Below are 15,627 nucleotides of genomic sequence, written 5' to 3'. Positions count from 1 at the left end.
TTCATAGTACATATAATTTATTTTTACAAAAATAAATAAATATATATAAGTAATTGTTTTTTCAAAAATGGGGCCTCAAAATATATGGAGCCACAAGCAATGGTTTTAGTGGCCTAGGGGTTAAGACGACCCTGATACAAGCAGACAATTAAACTATTCAAAAGTTGAACAAATAGACACACTTGTCATATGTGTCTACTTGTTCAACTTTATACAAATTTAAATGTCTATTTTATCAGCTGAAATCAAGCTATAAGATACATTAATATCTTATACCTAATATAAACACGCCCAACTATTAACGAGTGACATAAATATACACAAAAAAAAAAAAGAATAAATAGGGAATGGGAGGAAGCTAATCCAATAGCTTTCCAAAATCACTTGTAACCAGAGAAACTGCCGGTTAACTGTCTTCTTCTTCTTTCCCCCATTTTTTTACTTCTTACTTCAAAAAACAACAACAAAAAAAAAGAAAAAGAAAGAGAAAAACATTACTACATAATAATACAAATTCTATTTGTCCATATTTCATATATATAAACAAAAAAATTTACACCATTTTTAATCAATCTGAATATTATTGTATCTCTCAATCTTCTTCTCCATCACAAAAGATTTGTGGGTAAGCTCAAATATTGTTTTTTTCATATTGTTTTGCATTTATGTTATTTAATTTTCTTATGCTATGCTTTTTATTAATCATGTGGGCAAGTTTGTTATAATATGTGTGTGGGTATTTTGTTTTCTCGGTCTTTATAATGGAATAAAAATTTGTCAAAAATTGCAACTTTTTTTCATAATTTGAATTGTGAGTTTCCAAGATTGGTAATTTTCCTTTGTGGGGTTGCTTTGATTTGAAATAAAGTTTTGATCTTTGATGAAGATTGCATCTGTATTAGTGATGATTGGATTTAGAGGCGGGAGGCGGAGTCAGGATTTTTAGTTTATGGTTTCCGAATCACAATCTATTTTGGTTCTTTTTTCATATTCTTTTGTAATGTTGAGATTGGATTTATGAATTCTTCATTTGGGTATGAAACAAGTGTGATGACTGATTTGGGTGTGGGTATTTTGTTTGGATTCTTCTAAATAGTGTTAAAAGTTAGCCAAATTTGCATGTATTCATAGTTTCAAAATGGATATAATACATAAGTATGTCTTTTAACTTGGCTTCCGCTGGCATCTACGCCCTCCAACTTTGAGTGTGCTTAAGTAGACATTTAAACTTGTCCTATGTGGTGTTCCACGTGTATTATGTCACGTAGAATGTTTTATACAAATTTAAGTGTCTAATTGTGCACATCCAAAGTTGGAAGACATAAATGCCACCTGAAGCCAATTGAAATGACATATTTATGTTTTATGACTTTGAAGATCCTCAGCAATGAATGTGAGTTTGAAAGATTGTTCTTTTTCCTTGGTGGGTTTGTTTTGCTGATGATCTGAATCACAATCCGTTTTGGTTCTTTTTCCATATTCTTTTGTAATATGGAGATCAACAACAACAAACCCAATGTAATCTCATAGGTGAGGTCTAGAATACGGAGATCGAATATATGAATTCTTTATTTGTGTATGAAACAAATGCGATGTGGGTGTGAGTATTTTGTTTGGATTTTTCAAAATAGAGTGAAAAATGAGTTTGCAAGTTTGGGAAAATCTTGATTTTGGTATGTTCAGCATTTAACTAATGATAAAAGAAAATGACTTTGTAGCACTTATAGTTTGAATATGAGTTTGCAAGATTCTTCATTTCCTTGGTGGGGTTGTTTTAATTTGCAAGAAAGACTTAATCTTTGATGAAAATCACCTCATTAACGAAGATTGGATTGGATCGAATCAGCTGCTTTCATAATCATATTTTGAGTATGTTTATGAGTGGAATAGTTTATTATTTTTTCATGATATGTTTTGTTGAGGTTCTGCGTTTGGTAATATCTTGATTTAGGTGGAAACCAGACTAAAGTTGGATTTAACTAATGAGAAGAAACGATGGCTTTGGTATGTTCTGCATTGAGTTGATTCCTATATGTGTTTTTGGTAATTATGATGGTTCGAAATGAAATCTTGAACTCAGTGGAACAAAAAAATGTTGGAGTTGACTACTGTTTTTGTGAAAAGCAGATGATTTTGATATGTTCAGCACTGAATCCATTTCGTCATTGTTCATTTCCGTCTGGCCAAAGTGTTTGGTTCCGATATAAGTTTCTGTTAGTTATGACAGTCCAGAATAATTTTGATTTCGGTGGAATACCTAAAAAAAAAAGTTGGATTTAACTGCTGTTTATTGTCAAAAGAACTGATGACTTTGGTATATTTAATTGTTAATTTTATGCTTTTGCTTATGTGTTTGTTCAACAATTTGTTAATAGGTTTTCACTTCGGAGGGTATGATTGTAAGTCGGATTACAATGAGTATCTGGTTCGAGGATTCCTTATGTGTTGCTTCATGTGCTGAGGATATGTGAATGGATTCAGCAAGAGGTTGGTTCCAAAAATTGTCATCAACCAAGAAGGATCCAATGGCCGGTGATGGCAAGCCACCGTCAGCCGAAGAGGCTTCCAATATAACAAAGCAAAGGGTTGCTGCAGCAAAACAATACATTGAGAAACATTACAAGGAGCAGATGAAAAATTTGCAGGAGAGAAAAGAGCGGTACGACAATAGATGATACTTTTGTTTTACGACTTCCCTTTAGTTACTAGACTTTCTCCTTTATGCAATATTACTTTGTTCATTAATTTCATTAGAGACATGTTCCTCCATAGACGGAGAGGCATGCAGTTGCCATGATGAGTTGAAATTCAACACTTGAATCTAGATTCAGATATGGGCATGCTGTTTTCTTGATTTAAATGTTACTCCCTCCGTTTCAATTTGTTTGTCTTAATTTCCTTTTTAGTCTGTTTAAAAAGAATGTTTCTTTCCTTTCTTGACAACTCTTTAATTTCAATTTTCCACGTGACATTTTTAAGACCACAAGATTAAATGCCATTTTGGTACATTCAACATATCTTTAGTTTACGACCACAAGATTCAAAAGTCTTCTTTACTTTGTTAAATTGTGTCAAGTCAAAACCAGACTATCAAATTGAAATGGAGGGAGTACATCATTATAACTCTTGTATAATTGATATATTGTGAAATAGTCGAACTTCTCAAATAGTTGTGGTGGATCAATTTAGCCGACTTCAAATATAGCAAAGAGACTGCAAGAAAATTATATCATGTGCAATATAGCAATATTAAAGATGTTAGTACCAGCCATTCCTTTGAAATACTCTGCATGGATGGTTAGCCTCATTATATTATTACAAGAATGAGCTTTACGGGATTTTTCTGTTCAATAATTATATTCTTGACATATTTGAACTTTCTGGCATCCATAATGCTTTAATTTCTATTTGTTTCCTAATTCTCATTTGGCCTGCAGTCGAGTTTTACTAGAACAAAAGCTGGCAGACGCCGATGTCTCACAGGAAGATCAAACTAACCTACTGAAATTTTTGGAAAAGAAGGAAACTGAATACATGCGACTCCAGAGGCATAAAATGGGAGCTGATGATTTTGAATTATTAACGATGATCGGAAAGGGTGCATTTGGAGAGGTAATGTTTCTATCAAAAACATCTAAGTTCCTGTTCACACATCTGTTCCTAGTATAATATTTATTCTGTTACTAGTGTAATTTTCTGTTCTCCGGATCCTCTCTTTTTGCCTTAACTCTGTACTTGGAAGTAAAACATTCGGATGTAAAAATAATAAATATTACACCTCCCTATTTCCCAATGCTCCGAGAAAATATTGACGATAATTGCATGTTAGTGCTCCTCATGGTGAATCATCCGAATATTTTAAGGCATCAGTATCGAGAATCTTTTGTAATATGTCATGACAATAACAACAACATATCCAATGCAATCCAACAAATAGGGTCTGGAGAGAGTCCTTACCCTCCTACCTTGAGAGGTAGAGAAGTGGTTCCCAATAGACCCTCGTCTCAAGGAAAAAGAAATAGAGGAAGTAAAGAAGCCATAACAAAATACTATAGGAAGCAAGACAAAATATTCTGGAAAAAGGACAATAACTACAACACAATAATACAACAATCGAAGCACATGAAACTACGGGACTATGGCTACTAGTGTGGAAGGATAATATGTTGTGGCAATGCAATTTATATTTGTGGTTTATGGTACTAATATCCTGCATTTATCTATATCCCTCGAGGTATATTTGTGGTATTAATATTCATAGGTTAAATATGTTGTTAATGCCATGCTTCTAATGGTACTTAAAGCTAGTTCTTTGTCGGAAAAAAAGCCAATCTGCATGATTGGTTTCTCTATTATTACAGGTCAGAATTTGTAGAGAAAAAACAACTGGTCAGGTATATGCAATGAAGAAGCTAAAGAAATCAGAAATGCTTCGTAGAGGACAGGTACGTGGAGTATATGGTCATCAAATGCAACTCCCAATTCTACCGCTATATTTACTGAGTCTTTAGCTTTTCGTATTAGGTTGAGCATGTGAAAGCTGAAAGGAATCTTCTTGCGGAGGTGGACAGTGATTGCATTGTCAAACTGTATTATTCTTTCCAAGATGACGATTATCTGTATCTTGTTATGGAATATCTACCCGGTGGGGATATGATGACACTACTCATGAGGAAGGATATATTGACTGAAGACGAAGCCAGATTTTATGTTGCGGAAACTGTTTTAGCAATTGAATCTATCCATAAACATAACTATATACACAGGTGGAGATTTGATCTTATATGCTTTGTACTTAGCTGCCTGTTTGGACAAGCTTCTGAGAAGTTTAAAGTGTTCTTTTCTTAACAAAAAATGCTTATTTTAAAAAAATAAGTGTGCTTGAGACTTTGAGTAGTAAGAAAAGCTGTTTTTCGGAAGCTAAAACAACTAGCTTTTTGCTTAAAACACTTTTGGAACATTGACCAAGAACAAAGTACTGCTCTAATATTGCAAAAGTTCTTTTCAAATTAATTAATCAAACACAAATTGCTACTCTCCATAAGTACCTTTTGGAAAAGCAGTTCTGACAAAAAAACGCTTTTCAAACTAAGCAGATTTTGGAAGCTTGGACAAACAGGCTATTCATTTGTTCAGACTTCTTTAAAGCACACTAACTTTGTGCAGCCACCTTTTATTTGTTACAGAGACATTAAGCCTGATAACCTGCTTCTCGATAGATATGGTCATTTAAAACTATCAGATTTTGGACTATGTAAGCCTTTAGACTGCAGTACTCTTGAAGAGAAGGATTTCTCAGTGGGGGATAGTGCCAATGGAGGTTCCAAGAGTGAAAGCCCTACGGCTCCCAAACGCACTCAGCAAGAGCAGCTAGAAAACTGGCAGAAAAATAGGAGGATGCTTGTAAGTTTATCCCCATGTGGGTACTCTCATTCACTGTACTTTTTCCATTTCTCATATTTATTGCCTTTATTCTTCATAATTAGCCATCAAATCTTAGTCTCTGTATGGCTATTAATCTTCTTAAACCGTCGGGGCATCTTCATCATTTTGATGAGATGTTTGTTTATATCTATATATATATTCTCATGTGCTCGTCTAGTGAAGGATTGGAAAGGAAGTTCTTTTCCCCATATTCTATTGTTGTGTTGAGTTTCTTCTTTATTGTAATCTTTGTTAGTTTTTGTGCTCCTAGTTTTTATACTAGAAGAGCTTGTTGAATTCTGAGGGATACACCAATACTAGGTGAAATATCCTTAAGGACCGCGTCTTTGACACGCCTCAAGCTTTCAAGAATACTTTACAGTTTCTGAAAGATTTCCAACAGACACTACTTCACATCTTATTGGAGTATGTCATTCTCTGATCGGTAATGAAAATGAAACAATTGTTGTCTGTTAACTTGCTGACTTAAGCAGGAGCATTCTTTTATGTGGTTTTGTTTAGATTTTGAGTGTTCGCTTAAGCTGTTCTCTTCATATATTTAATTCTAGTTGTTTGCATAATCCAGGCCTATTCTACAGTGGGTACACCAGACTATATTGCTCCGGAGGTCCTGCAGAAGAAAGGTTATGGAATGGAATGTGACTGGTTAGTACACTTCTGTATTTTATAATGAGGACTTTGAATGCACATTTTTGCTAATATTTTGGGAACGTTTATCTTATGTCCTTCATAATAATAGCTCTTGTTGTAAAATTTCTAGTGGTTCTTTCACCCGTTATGCCCAACCTCTTCTATTCACTCTTGCCTCGTTCTCCTCTCTTTCTTTTTTTCTGGTTTTTTTTTTAAGGGAGGGGGTAGATTATAGTTGATATGCTTTATATTTTTCTCCTCTTTGTATCCATTTGCTGTAGATTTGATTTTATTCTGCAGGTGGTCGCTTGGCGCTATTATGTATGAAATGCTCATCGGTTATCCGCCTTTCTATTCTGATGATCCCATGTCAACTTGTAGGAAGGTGATCAATCATGACTACCTGTATATTTTCCATCATTTTTTTCTTTTTGGCTTTCTTGATGCTTAGATTCTATTGATTCTCCTTATCAAATAAAAAGTTAAATGTCAAAAACACATCAAAGCTATCACTTTTTCGCGATTTTCATACCTCAACTATCACTCCCTTTGTATTTAAACACACCTCGATGCTGAGTTGGCCTACATGCTCTTGTGTCGATTGTGAACAAATATTTGGCCAACTCAACATCAAGGTTTGAAACTGCGGAAAGGTGATAGTTTAGGTAGGTAAATAGAACAATGGATAGTTGAGATATGAAATTCGCGAAAAGGTGATAATTTAGGTGTGTGTTTTACCATTAACTCTAAATAAAATAAACTAGATTCTATTGATTCTTCAAATAGTTTTCTCTCTTCACAGAATACTACATGAAAGCTCCCACATAATTGTATCATCTCAAAAATTACCATTGCATATGCAGATAGTTAACTGGAAAAATCATTTAAAGTTTCCTGAAGAAGTAAAGCTATCTCGAGAAGCGAAAGATATTACAAGCAAACTTCTTTGCAATGTCACCGAGAGACTTGGTTCCAACGGCACAGATGAAATAAAGGTGTTGTCTGGTGTGTCTTAAACTATGTTCCTGTATTAGATCTAAGGGTTAACTGCAACCGTAACCTCGTGGTTTCTTTTCTCTATTTCCTTTTTCACCGCTCAGGCCCACCCGTGGTTTAAAGGGATAGATTGGGATAAAATCTATCAGATGGAAGCTGCTTTCATTCCGGAAGTCAATGATGAATTGGACACCCAAAATTTTGAAAAGTTTGAAGAGGTATCCCTGTGCATCGTTCTCTTAAACTTTTAGTTTTAATTATTTCACTCATTTATGAAATCTTTTGGTTGGCGTCGCAGTCTGAATCTCATTCTCAGAGTACGTCAAGATCTGGTCCATGGAGAAAGGTATTCATTCTCATCATCATGTGGACATGTCATTTGATTTTACATTTTATTTAGGCATAATACATAAATAGACTCCTTAACTTGCACTCAACTGACAACTAAACATTCCAACTTTGAGAATGCACATCTAGACACCTCAACTAATCCCACTTTGTCTTGTGGACACCCGATGCTGACGTGGCATATGCATTTTGGAGGTGCCTAGATGACCATTTTCTAAGTCGGGAGTGTTCGATTAACACAGTGGAGACTAGTTGAGGTGTCTAGATGTGCATTCTCAAGGATTTCACAGTTTCTTGTGTGACCTTTGGTAATTCCTATTTATCTTATTCTTACCCATCATTTGTACAGATGCTCTCGTCTAAGGACATTAACTTTGTCGGGTACACGTACAAGAATTTCAAAGTCGTGAATGATTGTCAAGTGCCTGGAATGGGTACTTTCTTCATCTCTTCTTCTCCGTACGCATGTCCAATTAATCATGCTCCTCTAATAACATCTGAAAAATATCAAGCTTCATGTCCAATATGTCACATGTGTAAATTGGAATTGAAATTTCTAACCCACACATTCCAGCACAAGAAATCGAGAGGACTGTGAAAAGGTGGAACTGACTCCTGGCAGTGCTAAATTAAAGCAAGGATGGAACAATAAAATATATGAAGTTAATAATGTAACCATTTTGTATTCTCACTTTTTCATGGATGAATATTTCTTGAAGCCGACTCTTGCTTTTGCTCTCGTGGACCTGCTAAATCTTTCCGAAAAACTAGCTGTTGTGACCTGATTCTCGTTTGGCAATATTGTCGTTAGAGTATGGTATCACATTTGGCAGCTAGAAGTAGACGCTAGGATGAGGAAGACAGGTATCCAATTTCACGAGATCAAAGCACAATAACATAGTGAGGTTCTAATTTTAAAGATACATTATATGGTTGAACCTTGTTTTGTTAATTTCTTCTCGTAGCTGTTTGCTGCTTTTATTTCTCTTGCATAATACATAGATAGGCACTTTAACTTGGCCTCAACGAGGAACTAAACACTCAAACTTTGAGTATGCACATCTAGACTCCTCAACTTGTCTCCACTATGTCAGTTGAACACTCCAACTTACAAAATGATCATCCAAGACACCTCCAAAATTTATGTGTCCCATCAGCATTGGGTCTCCACGAGATACAGTGGGGACAAGTTGGAGTGTTTAGTTGCCAATTGAGACCAAGTTGAGGTATCTAGATGTGCACTCTCAAAGTTGGAGTGCTTATATGCAGTTCCATGCCAAGTTTGAGTGTTTGTACATGTATTATGCATATTTCTTTCTTGCGATAGTACCAACCAACCAAGCCATTAATTAAAGTTGAAGTCTTCTGAGTACTGAAACGTTAACGAATTTAGTATTCCTTGACAAAGTGATGCTAGTTGTTTGAAAATAAATTTCATTCCTTGTGGTTTTCTGTCATTCAATTCTCAATAATTGGATATCTGAGAGCCCTCAAACGTCTCGGACATCATGAGTATAAAGGACAATTAGTTGCTTTGCATTTACCTTCTTTATTTTTGTTGTATACGTTAACTTCTAGATGTTTTAAGTGTTTCTCTGGTATAATTACCCTTATATAGCTTTGACTTACGATCATCATTGACTTCGATGTTTCATTTTGTTTTTGACAGTTGATCTGGAGAAAACAACTGGCAAGCCCAAGAAACCAACAATTAAATCATTGTTTGGTAATACTTATCTATCCTTTTATCAATACAGTTTAGTCTCACTTGATTCTATTTGGAGTTCTTTCTCTTCTTGTCCGCTAGATTTTCTGTGAATTAAACGGAAGTTGTCTGTCAAATGAGTCTTGGTGAGGATTCTATCGGAAACAATCTTTCTACCTCCACAAGGTAGGGGTAAGGTTGTGTATACTCCACCCTCCCCAGATCTCACTTGTGTCTTGTGGGATTACACTGGGTATGTTGTTGTTGTTGTCATCTTGTGTTGTATTTTGCTTGAAACGCAACACTCACTATGAGGGGCGTATTCTACTATACTTCCTTTTGCTTCAACTCTTGAACTTTAGATTAAAAGAGGGCAACCCGATGCACTATGCTCCCATAATGCACGGGGTCTAGTGAAAGGTTGGGGACCACACTGGGTCCATTGTACCTGTTATCTTGCATTTCTGCAACATTATGTTTGTGACCTCCTGGCTAAAAAAACACACTATTTCAATTTGGAAACTTCAGTTAAGTGTGATCTTGTAAGTTTTGTCTTTCATTCAACAGGGGATGAGTCAGAAACATCAGAAGAGAACTCGTGATCAACGAAGGAGTTGCTTGAATCTCTTGCCTCAGCATCGTACAAAGTTCTGAAAAAGCTGAATGTAGCTACGCGTGCTCCTTGAATCTGCTCATTAGCGCGAATTAGTACAAGTTTTTGACAGTAAGTTAGAGTCTATATGATCTGAAATAACTATTTATTGAATTGAAAGATTTTGAGAGAAATAGGTTGTCTGTCTACTTGAAACAAGTCCTCTTTAGCATTTTTCAACAATTGATTGTAATTTACAATTTTGTTACAAGATTTAGATGTAATAATTAACATCTTTGATATTGTAAATCAATATTCTTTTGCAATTAGTGTTATAATCAGTGTTTAACATACAAATCATGACATTTCAATGCTAGTTTTCCTCTCTTAACCAGAAGTCTCATATTCGAGCCTTGAAAATAGAAAAACCCCATATAGCGAGTGCCTCCCCCTCTAATTGGCCTTAGATGAAGTGAATGTGGAGTAATCAAAACAGTGAATATCGACTATCATATGTTTATACCAATATATACACACTACAAAATAAACTGGAATTAGCTGCAAAAAAGTTGTAATTGTTGTTGTAGTTACATACAAGAATAATGTTGGGCTAATAGTTTGGTGAGGTGTATTCAACAACATATATATATATAAAAGAGAATCCTAGGCATGCCTACGTGGCGCCACCACAAACCAGGATTCCCTTTTAATTTATTTATTTCCAAAATTAGTCTTTCCTTTCATGAAAAGTTGTGACTTTTATAAAAAAGTTGCAGCTTTTACGAATAGTTGCGAGTTTTACAAAGAGTTGCGACTTGAGTTGCAACTTTTACGAAGAGTTGCGACTTTTATGAAGAATTGCGACTTTTATGAAAAGTTGCGACTTTTATGAAAAGTTGTGACTTTTATTAAAAGTTGTGACCTTTCCGATGAGACACAATAAACATTTATTCACACTACCCTTTGTTGTCTATAAATAGAGGGATTTCCTCTCATTTTAAAACAACGAAAAATTCTGGACTTCTTCTTCTTCTTCTGCACAATTAAATATTTGTATACTTTGATCATGTTGAGTGGCTCACTGACACCATTGTTTGTATATCAATACATTGGTGAATACAATTGTTCTATCCTGAGAGGATGGGGAAGAATTTCTTTAAGGGGACAATGTGCATTCAGTGGACTCAAGATTTTCCTTTCTATTTCATTCTATTATTATAGATCCTGATAAGTTTTTTACAGTCATTAATTTATGCTTATGCTATTAATTGTTGTTTTTGAGTACATGTGTTTATTGTTTATGTTTATGCTTTTGATCATTATGTTGAAGTAAAGATATGTTAATCAAGAGTTTGATGTAATCATTAGACTATTGGTGTCATGTTGATTATAATTCTTAAACTTGTAAAATAAATGACTTTGATCTTTATAGAGTTTCCACTGGCTAAAAGATCTATGGGATGTCCAAGAAGGGACTTTTGAGTGTTTAGAAGTTATGGTGGTTCCACACTACCTTGGAGTTTTAGTTATTCAACTTTCTATCTTATCGAGGCATTCCATCGATTAATGACATCCAAAAAATAAAGGAATGTAGTGGGATGGTAAGTATTTTACTCAACCTTAATCAAAAGTTTGGGGTTCAAATGTTGGATTGGAGTCAATGAATTACCCCTCAAAGTAGGATGAATCAATATTAATCAAATATTAATGAAATAATTATCTCCTTATAAACATTAGATTAAAAGTCGCAAATTTTATTTTTTTTACCCATATTGATTGAAACATAAAGAACAAAATATGACTTTTGGCTATCAAAGTAGTCTCATTGATTGAGAATGATTTTGAATAAGGGACTTGCCAGGAAATCATTTAATCCAAATTGTTTGAGCGACATACGTTATTTCATTGAACTCCAAGAGATGTGTTTTTAACATTTAATTAACTTATCAAGTACGCAACTAATTATATAAGATGTATAATATTTTGATTATGTATGTAGCCTTGAATAGGAGAAAAACTTTTGCAATTGATGAATTAAATGTTTGTACCACTTTTTGAAAATACAAATATAGACAATGAAACAATTACATATATTTTCTAAAGACTATGGTGATGAATAACTATAGTAAAATGAAGAATTAATAACAAAATGCATAAACACTTAGAATCAAATCTTTTTGGTTTTAAGATTAAAAAAATATTTCATTTCATCTTTGGGTAAAAAATTCTTGACAATTTATCCTAGGGTTGTACCCACTCGAAAACACTTATATTATCAAATGTTCAGAAGTAGATTATTAACGTAGTTCACCATCGCGCGAAGCGCAGACAATTTACCTAGTATAGACATATGTCATTCGACTCATGAGTCATGTCAAACTAAGCTAAATGACGATTCAATGTATTAAGCTTTCATTATTTATAGGGTTCAGAAATTTAATTTATTAAGCTTTTGCTATTTGTAGGATTTGAAAAAGGACCGAACCACATGAATGACACTATTGTGCCTAGGTGAGCGTATTTTTATGATATCCATATTGAGAATTCATTATAAATTAATTAGTATTAAGTTGACTATCAGCGTACTACAATCCTCTTTCTTTACTCGGGTTAAAGGAGTTATTAATTAAAATTCAAATGTAACAACTAACAACCATCAAACATTGCGATGGTAAGTATTCATTCATTTTTAATTCAAATTATCAGGTTGAGCTATAAGTATAAAATTATCTTTGATAGAACTTCATGTTGCAAAACAAATACCGGATAGGAAAACTAAAAATCAAAGAAGATTTAACAACTAAGACACACCAAAGTGTGCAGGTATTATAACTAAAAGTCACTAAAGATTGTGATGGAGTGATAAATATTCATTCATCATTTATTATATATCTCGAATTTTCAGTTCCAGTTCTAGATATAGAATTGTCTGTGATAAAAAAAATGTTTTACTCTCGAAATGAAATTTTTAATGTGAATCCAATTTAATCAAATTTCGATATAGATACAAAATTTCAGATGGTAAATCAAGAAAGATGTAATAACTAAAACACAACAATGCATTTTAATCTGATATGTAAGCACTACATAAAAAATTAATGACATTAATTTAATTGTTGTTAAATATGTGTTTTTAGCAGGAATTAACACTCGTTTGTAAATGTTCCTAAAACCTACAGTGGCATTGGATCTAATGCAAATAAACTAGGGAAAAAGGACAAATATACCCCCGAACTATCATAAATGGTATGCAGATACCCTCCGTCATACTTCTGGGACATTGGTGCCCCTGCCGTCCAAAAACTAGAGCATATATACCCTTTCTACTAACGGAGATACACATGTCATAATCTTATCCACCGACCCGACATTTATTAAATATCGGATCGACGGATAAGATTGTGCCACCTGTCCTATTTAGTCTTCTGTTAGAGTGACGGGCATATATGCTCTAGGTTTTGGACGGCAGGACACCCATGTCCCAAAAGTATGACGGATGATATTTGCACACTATTTACGATAGTTCAGGGATATATTTATCCCTTTTTCCCAATTAACTAATATCATTAAAGTCTTTAACATTCTTTATAAATGTATATATTTATTATCGCTAAAAAATATTTTCATTATAGTAAATACAGTAACATTACTTAACAAAATCCATGATTTAGAGGTTGATGAACTTTTTAGCACGAATATAAGTTAGTCGGATAATACCAACCATTAGGTTGGAAACTAAAATATAATGTAATAATTAATACACAATAAATCATGCATATGTAATAATTACTAATTGTGAAAGATTATAATGGGACGATAAGTATTTTTTCATATTTAGACAAATATTTTTAGTAATAAATTGTTTTTATATGAATTCAAATTTATGAAATACCACAACACATATAAGACACCTAATGATGGCATTTGTTGGGTTTCTGATAATGCAATTATTTTTTTAAAAAAGGACATGACAACACTAATCCAACACCAGCTGGGACCTTCATGCATTAATTACCACTGATACAATTAATTAAATTATTTCTTTGTCTTTTAATTTGTTGTTTACATTATGATTAGATACGAAATTAAAAAAATAAATTTTATAATTTTAAATTAAAAATATATACAATATCTTAAAGATTTTTTATTATCATAATTTTGAAATAAGATAAAAATAATTAAATTATACACACACAAATTTGCATTATTTCACAATTTTAAGTTTCTAGCTTCTAGGAGTTTGGCCATAAATAATTATTTTAATATTGGAGATATTAAAGTTTAATATTATTTAAAAATACGGTGCACATTAACTTGCATTCGACATTTACATTAAATAGTACAAAATTGTTAAATTTAAGTTACAAAGTTAGGTGAAAATATCTATCAATTAATTATTATTTAATGCAAAAGTATATTTTAATTTATTAGTATAAAAAGTATTGAAAGTAAGTAAAGTATTAATTCAATCACCCGTATTTTCTCTAGGAAAATATATTACTTAAAAAATGAGAAAATTGACTTCCTTAATAAAAGTAGAGAAAATAAGTTTCATCTATATAAATGACATTCCAACTTCATTGTCTCCTTCCCATTCATCCAACGCCTCCAACTCGGGACCCTTGACAACTCCACTTTTGTCATATTCGAACCCACACTCTCGTACCCCATCCTACCTCTCATAGCGTTTTGATAAATTACATATAAATGCGCTTCAAATGATGTTTTCTTTACTTACTTATTAAACTCCAAAAAATTAACATATGTTATGGACTTATGGTAGATGGTTGAAATTTCACTATACTTAATTAGATGTCTCAGATTCAAACCTTGAAAATCTAAAAAAATCTGTTGGGAGCGGCACCATAAGAAAATGACTAAATGAGTACAAATTCAAATTTAATCAGACTCCAATATAAATATGAGACATCTTATAGAAAATCAAAAAAAGAAGACAAAAATAAATATTTTATCATATTTTAATAAAACAAAACCCACTTTTTTTATATAAAAAAAACATTTTCCTTTGAATATTTTTTCCTTCACACCCAAAGCATTAAACCTTTCACCAAATCATCATTTGCAAGCAATTATAAATTAATAATCACTCAAAATCTTTACTATACTAATTAATATCCTTCATTTATATTTATAAATATATATTATTATAGATAGATATTTCTAATAGCTTCTTTACATTATATTATTCAACAACAACAATAATATGCTCGAGTTACCTTCATTAATGAAATTTGAAAAGGATGAAGTGTACATAAACGACTTTACTCCTAGTAGAGATGTTGTTCCCAAAAGACTTTCGGCTCATACGCAATAAATTAAAATAGTTATAAAAAATGACAATAAAAAAAAACATAACAACTAATAAGGAAAGAAGTACAATGCACTTTGAGAAACCGCAATAACAACTAAAATGATCCGACAATCAAAATATAACAAACAACATATGTTAATAAAAATCAAAAGCAAAAAACTACATAAATAAGATTAATACGACGATATATACGATACTTTAGACTCTCACCGAGTAAACTCCTATTGAAAATGAGACAACACTCAATTACACACTAACCTTTTATCTAACCTATGATTTTTATATTCTCCTTTCTAAAGTTATGTTTTTTAATAAATTAAAACTATAACATAATCTGTTTAATCAACTATTTTTCATATTCCTTTGATCTATTCATATCTTATAATATATGATATGGTGAAATAATATGCTAAAATAATAATACAATATGATATATTATGAAACGATACCGATCCTCCGACCTTCCAAACAAATTTGTAGAAGTATGTTAAACAAACAAAGACAAGAGAAAAAATAACAGAAGAAGATACAAACAAAAGAATATTAAATAATTCAAAATCAATCCTTCTTCTCTCTCTC

The 15,627-nt window shown here is 32.7% G+C and overlaps 1 protein-coding gene across 1 annotated transcript; it reads left to right on the top strand.

Moving 5' to 3' along the window:
• Positions 1-353: 353 nt before the first annotated feature.
• On the top strand, positions 354-10,068 carry LOC125812916 (uncharacterized). The gene is made up of 14 exons (XM_049492387.1): positions 354-625; positions 2,376-2,659; positions 3,438-3,612; positions 4,362-4,445; positions 4,525-4,766; positions 5,187-5,403; positions 6,011-6,090; positions 6,376-6,460; positions 6,939-7,070; positions 7,176-7,289; positions 7,370-7,417; positions 7,769-7,853; positions 9,089-9,145; positions 9,692-10,068. The coding sequence occupies exons 2-14, from the start codon at positions 2,472-2,474 to the stop codon at positions 9,724-9,726; spliced, it is 1,542 nt and encodes a 513-aa protein (XP_049348344.1). The 5' UTR covers positions 354-625; positions 2,376-2,471; the 3' UTR covers positions 9,727-10,068.
• The last annotated feature ends 5,559 nt before the right edge of the window (positions 10,069-15,627 follow it).

Source organism: Solanum verrucosum, unplaced genomic scaffold (genome assembly GCF_900185275.1).
Source record: "Solanum verrucosum unplaced genomic scaffold, falcon-dt-bn FXZP01000144.1, whole genome shotgun sequence".
In the NCBI taxonomy this organism is placed as follows: domain Eukaryota; kingdom Viridiplantae; phylum Streptophyta; class Magnoliopsida; order Solanales; family Solanaceae; genus Solanum; species Solanum verrucosum.
Note: the sequence above shows the minus strand (reverse complement) of the source record. Positions and strands in the feature narration are given on the sequence as shown.

What these genes read in the sequence shown, in the direction of transcription:
- LOC125812916 (XM_049492387.1), top strand. Translation starts at nt 2,472, where the DNA reads ATGGATTCAGCAAGAGGTTGGTTCCAAAAATTGTCATCAACCAAGAAG. An exon ending in TTGCAGGAGAGAAAAGAGCG is followed by an intron (nt 2,660 to 3,437) that starts GTACGACAATAG and finishes TTTGGCCTGCAG; the next exon opens with TCGAGTTTTACTAGAACAAA. An exon ending in AAACATAACTATATACACAG is followed by an intron (nt 4,767 to 5,186) that starts GTGGAGATTTGA and finishes TATTTGTTACAG; the next exon opens with AGACATTAAGCCTGATAACC.